General features: G+C 38.0%; 1 protein-coding gene across 1 annotated transcript; it reads left to right on the top strand.

Annotated features, from left to right (window-relative positions):
- The first annotated feature begins 54 nt into the window (after positions 1-54).
- LOC129899036 (pentatricopeptide repeat-containing protein GUN1, chloroplastic) lies at positions 55-5219 on the top strand. The gene is made up of 4 exons (XM_055973791.1): positions 55-2014; positions 3458-3674; positions 4592-4776; positions 4866-5219. Exons 1-4 carry the CDS (start codon positions 141-143, stop codon positions 5128-5130), a joined length of 2541 nt encoding a protein of 846 aa, XP_055829766.1. The 5' UTR covers positions 55-140; the 3' UTR covers positions 5131-5219.
- The last annotated feature ends 1680 nt before the right edge of the window (positions 5220-6899 follow it).

Genomic DNA, 6899 nt, shown 5'->3' with positions numbered 1-6899 from the left:
ATTGGTCAAAAGAAAGTAAAGATTACAGTGTCCGAAAATCTGCAACAGTCAAATACCTCAGCTGAAAACACTCTCTCTCTCTCTCTCTCCTAAAACCCTATCCTTACTAAAAGCTTTCTCTTTTTTTTTTTCAATCAACAATGGCCTCCTCCACTCCCCCACCCCACTGTGCACTCACTACCTCTAAACCTTATCATCCCCACCCTCACCCCCATCCCCACCCCACCCCCCGTAACAATCATCACCGCTACTGGTCTTCCCAGAAAGTCTCCTTGAATCGACCCAACCCACCTCGCAATGCTACCCACCCCCCACCTTCCCAAACCCCTAACTTTCTCTCTCTATCTTCATCAAAATCGGACTTTTCAGCCGATTTCTCGGGTCGTCGTTCGACCCGATTCGTTTCCAAGATGCATTTCGGACGGACAAAGATTTCGGGTAACGGACGTCATTCTTCATTTGCTGAGGAGGCTCTTGAAGAAGCTATTCGTTGCTGTAAGAACGACGATGGTTTAGATCAAGTGTTGTTGAATTTTGGGTCTAAGCTTTCTGGGTCTGATGATTTTACTTTTATGTTCCGTGAGCTTGGGAATCGAGGGGAATGGGTAGCTGTTATGCGTTGTTTTGAATTCGCTGTTGGTCGTGAAAGGAAGCGTAATGAGCAAGGTAAATTAGCTAGTTCAATGATAAGTATACTTGGTAGATCAGGGAAGGTTGATTTAGCTGAGAAAGTGTTTGATAATGCGGTGAATGATGGATATGGTAATACTGTTTATGCTTATTCTGCGTTGATTAGTGCTTATGCGAAGAGTGGGTATTGTAATGAAGCGATTAGAGTCTTTGAGACCATGAAAGATTCGGGCTTGAAGCCTAATTTAGTGACTTATAATGCGTTGATTGATGCTTGTGGAAAAGGGGGTGCTGATTTTAAGAGGGCGTCGGAGATTTTTGATGAAATGCTGAGAAATGGGGTACAACCGGATAGGATTACATTCAATTCATTGCTTGCTGTTTGTAGCGGTGCAGGATTGTGGGAGACTGCTAGGGGTTTGTTTAATGAGATGATTTATAGAGGAATTGATCAGGATATATACACGTATAATACATTTTTGGATGCAGCATGTAATGGGGGGCAGATAGATGTTGCTTTTGATATTATGTCTGAGATGCATGCAAAGAATATTTTGCCCAATCAAGTCACCTACAGTACTGTGATTCGTGGGTGTGCAAAAGCAGGGAGATTGGACAGAGCATTGAGTTTATTTAATGAGATGAAGTGTGCAGGCATAAAATTAGACAGGGTTTCATACAATACTTTACTTGCTATATATGCAAGCCTGGGAAAATTTGAAGAGGCTCTTAATGTTAGCAAGGAGATGGAGAGTATGGGAATTAAGAAAGATGTTGTCACTTACAATGCTCTTCTGGATGGGTTTGGCAAACAGGGAATGTATACCACGGTTAAGCAGTTGTTTGCAGAGATGAAAGTTGAAAACCTTTCACCTAACTTATTGACGTACTCCACATTGATCAGTGTGTACTTGAAAGGAGGTTTATATCACGATGCGGCAGAGGTCTATAAGGAGTTCAAGAAGCAAGGTCTGAAGGCAGATGTTGTTTTCTATAGCAAACTTATTGATGCCTTGTGTAAAAAAGGCCTTGTGGAGTATTCTTCGTTGTTGCTTAACGAGATGACGAAGGAAGGGATACAACCAAATGTTGTTACATATAACTCTATAATCAATGCTTTTGGTGAATCAGCAGGCAATGAATGTGGATCAGATAATGTCACACCGATTGTATCCACTATTTCTCAGAGTAAGTGGGAATACACCGAAGAGGATAATATCGTTAAGATTTTTGAGCAATTAGCTACTCAAAAGTCAGCTAGTGGGAAGAAAACTAATGGTGAAAGACAGGACTTGCTCTGCATTCTAGGTGTTTTCCATAAGATGCATGAATTACAAATAAAGCCTAATGTAGTCACATTTTCAGCAATCTTGAATGCTTGCAGGTATAGTTTTCTTTCCTACCGGTTCTACGCTTTACATTGAATTGTGCTTTATTCAATGCGTCACGTTTTCATTATGTGAGGTTTAGTATGATCTATTTCAATTTTTAGAAGGCAGTTTGGCTATGATATCCTTTGGGTGGTCGATATGTTCATTTTCTTTGTAAGGAATTTCTTGACGCATTTGATCTTGGACATGAAAGTTAGTGCTACTGGAATCTGTTTGAGGATATGAAATGCGCATGCACTAGTCTGACTTTCTGTCTCTATCTTGGATGCTGATTGTTTAGTATTTGTGTGCTGTCAATATTCAATATGCTTCTTGTTTTCAGGTGAAATGCATTACAGACTTTTAAGATTGTGTTGTATGTATGAAAACAATAAAGCAGAATAAACTTTCTCTAAGCCTTAGTGGACAAAGTTACCGGGTACTTGCGCTGGTGGAAAGTAGCAGGTTCCCAGTGGAATAGTCGAGGTGTGCACAAGGTGGTTGGACACCACTGTCGTTTAAAAATAAATAAAGCAGAAGAAACTTCTGAGTGTTTTCCACTGAGACAGAAATACTCCTCACTCTAATGAATGAAACTTTATTTTAAGCTGGATTATTCAAACATGTATAGAGCTCCATAGACCAAATCTTATATGACCTTGCAAGGAAGTTCATAAGAGAGGCGGGGAGAGATAGAGGTGAGAGAGAGAGAGTTTTGGCCTCGGAAACTACTTACTATAGTTTCTTTTATTACCTGAAGTGCTTTGAGGACTTCAGCAGCAGGTCGTGGGAGTAGTTTAAGCTCTCATTAAAGAGGACCCATTTCCACATTTAAAAAACACACCCAATCTAAGGAGTTTTTCTTCCACTTCAAAAATTACTTTGGATCAAGTGTGTTTGGTAAGAATAAAAATATTTTTCCAGAAAATAAGTCATATCTTTGGTCACCAAAGACCAGGACATATTTTCTATTGCAAGGGAAAAATGTCTTTCTTTGCTTATGTTTTTCTTGATAGACTGGTTGAAATAGTTTTTAAATCTTAGAGATTGTTGGATAGTGAGAAGTTTCTTCTTCCCAGAAAATAATTTCCTTCATACCAAACACACCCCAAATATTTTCTTCAAAGTGGGGAACACCTTTGGAATGAATGTGGAGAATGAACAAAGAATTATGTTGCATCAAAAGAATTATACTGTCAATTCGGCACAAATTTCCTTAGTAGAACTAGAAGTGGATGAGAGTGCGACAGAGGACAAATAAGATATGATTTTTTGGTGAGTAGCTTTTTGTTTTGTCTTAATGAGCCTTTTGAAGGAGTACTCAGAAAAATTGCTACTTAAGGCATTTAACATCTTTGTGGAATCCCAATGCACTTGATTGATTCAAATGTTATTATAAAACTGAATGGATTTGACTATTTGAGTAGATATGATGTGTGATTCAAATACAATTGCAGCCGATGCAGTTCATTTGATGAAGCTTCACTCTTACTCGAAGAACTTCGTCTATTTGATAATCAAGTTTATGGGGTGGCACATGGACTTCTCATGGGTCAGCGGGAAGGTGTATGGACACAAGCTCTATCTCTTTTCAATGAAGTGAAGCAGATGGACTTTTCAACTGCATCTGCCTTTTACAATGCTTTGACTGACATGCTGTGGCATTTTGACCAGGTAAAACTGCAGTTACATAACTATCAAAGAGAAGAAAACGTAGAGTAAATTTCTCTCTATTTTTTTTTAGTTCTGGTAGAATGAAATTTCTTTTCATAGATGAAGAGATAGTGGTTTTCAAATTGCGCAGACTCTTCACTTTCGATGCCTCACCCGTATCGAATTTTCCAAAAACAGACTACTTTTGGAGTATCCAACACGCACCCGTTGACATCTTTAAAGAGTCCGAGCAACATAGGTTTTCAGTTTATGTGGTGTATAGCTCTAGATATTTGCTTCAATAGGCACAACCATCCTTGTTTAATGGGGAGATGGCTGTGAACAATTCTGTCATCCTCCAACTGTTCATCAGTCAGACTGTTTTGAGACTATTAAAAAAGTATTGTTGTACAAGGAGTGCATCATACCAATATCACCATTCCAATTTTCATGCTTCTAACTAAACAACATTTGAATTGATGTGTCCTGCTGCTCTTTTCTTGAATTTAACCGTGGAATGCTTTGAGGAGCATGATTGAGGGCTAAAGGAAATTCTAATAGAAACTAATTATATGTGAATCAGTTCTTTCCGTATCTGGAGATGTATTTTTCTTAAGAAAAAGCAGTTGAAATAATATAGCAAGCATACACAGAGATGATATCATATCTATCATGTCATGACTGTATAGAACCATCTCGTTCACTGCTGTGAAGGCATAACCTTCAAAGTGGTACTTGTGATCTTCCTCCGTCCGGGATCTCCTCACCTTTTCTTGCTCACTCTCTTAAGCTGGCCTACCTGACCTTACTGCATAGTTCAACACTGTCTAGGAAACCAAAATCTTTGCTCTGATCATTGTTAACTGACTAATATCGCCTTTGCATTGCCATAAATTACCACCGACTCATATTTGGTGTCTTATCTAACTTCTTTCCAGAAACAAGGTGCTCAATTGGTTGTACTTGAAGGAAAACGTTCGGAAGTGTGGGAAAATACATGGACCACTTCTTGCTTGGATCTGCATCTGATGTCTTCAGGGGCTGCATGTGCAATGGTCCACGCATGGTTGCTTAGTATACGGTCTATAGTGTTTGAAGGCCATGAGCTACCAAAGATGTTGAGGTATTTCCTATAATGCTCTTATATTTTTCAGAGTCGGGCAAACTATAAGAGTGATATACATGAATGAAATGTTCAACTGTCCTCTGCAGCATTTTGACTGGCTGGGGCAAGCACAGCAAGATAACAGGTGATGGCGCCTTGAAACGAGCCATTGAAGGCCTGCTCACCAGCATAGGTGCACCATTCCAGGTAGCAAAGTGCAACATTGGGAGGTTCATATCCACTGGAGCTGTAGTAGCTGCCTGGTTGAGAGAATCAGGCACACTTGAAGTGCTTGTTCTTCAAGATGATAGAAGTTACTTGGGTGCCACAAGGTTTGGTCAAATTTCTAATTTACAGCCACTAACATTGTAGTCGTTTCTGTATAATTTGACGGGGAATATGACATTTCAATTCCAGTGTAAATTAGTATATAAATATATATTCCTTTGTTGGATGTGAAATGTCCTATTCTACTTTCACTTTAAACCGGACCAGTAATCTGCTCGAATCTTGATCGACACTCTCTTCCTGAAAGAATACTCGGTGAAGGTAATGGCAAGGGGTTAAAGGTTGGCCTTTTCGATAGAAGAGGAAATTTTCCATAAGTCTCTTGTAAAAGAAAGCTGGAGATGACTGTTTCATACAAAGCAAGCAGAAGAATGATATAGATATGCATTCTGGACTGTAAACACAATTGCAGCATTTCTGATCCATAAAAACAGAAAGGCTGGCCAATTTTTATGAACACTGGAGAGCTGAATGGTAGTAAAATGGTTCTCTTATAAAAATAACAGTTGACAAAGCAAGTAGTTACTGCTATATATATATATAAAAGTTTCATTTCTAGGTTTTAATTTGAATGTACTGCAACTGTAATGTAAGAATAAGATAAACAATCAAGTTATTAACAGCAACTGCAGACAACTATGGTTAAGATTTTTTTTATGTGTGTTTTGTTATCTTGCGAATGCGAAATTCAATGATTATTGGTGCTTTTCGTGTGTATTAGCACATAAATTTTTTGAAAAATTGTCGTCGGATTCTGTTTGCCCTCAAACATCCCGGAATTCGCCAAAATTGTTGTTGCTTTTATTTGTTTATTTTCGTTTTGAGGACATGCACAATGCATACTCAAGATTATTGAAGTTTTCGATATGTAGTAGCACATGACGAATTTGCAATGACTAACGTTGCTTCTATTTGAAATCCAGAGGATCTATCCCTGGATTTTGAATGACAGACACTGCTTTTATTTATTTATTTTTTTGCATTTTGGGGTCTTAAAACACGAATTTATGATTATTGGAGCTTTCGGTGTGTATTATTAGCACATGACTTCTTCGAAAATTTGTTGCAAAACGTAACGACCTAGACTAAGCAAAGATCGATGTTGCTTCTATTTTTTGCATTTGGGGGGTCCTAAATTGCAAAATTATAAATATCATAGTTTTTGGTGTGTATTAATACCTGTATTGTTTGTCCAGAAATTTGGAGGGTCCATCCTAAGCAGTCAAGGTTCCACCATTGCTGACGCCTTTTATTTTTTTCAGAGTATTGGAGTCCTAAAGCATGAATATATGATTAGGGGAGATTTCGGTGTGTTGAAATGCGGAGGGTCCATCCTAAATGACTTGAATTTTGCCATGATTGACATTGCTTCGATTTTCTTTGCATTTCAGGGTTCGAGAATGTGAATTTATGATTATTAGAGTTTTCCATGTGTATTAGCTTTACATATTTTTCAAAAAATTGTCCCTGTATTCTGTTTGTCAAATCCAAAGGGTCCATACCAATTAGTTGGGGCGTCGCCATGACTGACACTACTTTTTTATTTTCAAGTTTCAAAGAACTCGAATTAATGATTATGAGAAATTTCAGTGTGTATTAGCGTATTAATATTTTTTAAGTAATTTTCATCGAACTATATATTTCTTGAAATCCGGATAGTCCATCCTAAATGCCGTGGGCTTCCCCGTGATGGACGTCACTTTTATTTTTTTGAATTTCGAGGTCTTAAAAGGCAAATTCATGATTATCGAAGATTTCTGTGTGTATTAATTAGCATATGAATATTTTGTAAATATGCTTGTCCAAAACATTTTGACTTCAAATTTTGTAGGACCATCCGTAATTACCTAGTG

Source organism: Solanum dulcamara, chromosome 8 (genome assembly GCF_947179165.1).
Source record: "Solanum dulcamara chromosome 8, daSolDulc1.2, whole genome shotgun sequence".
Lineage (NCBI taxonomy): Eukaryota > Viridiplantae > Streptophyta > Magnoliopsida > Solanales > Solanaceae > Solanum > Solanum dulcamara.
Note: the sequence above shows the minus strand (reverse complement) of the source record. Positions and strands in the feature narration are given on the sequence as shown.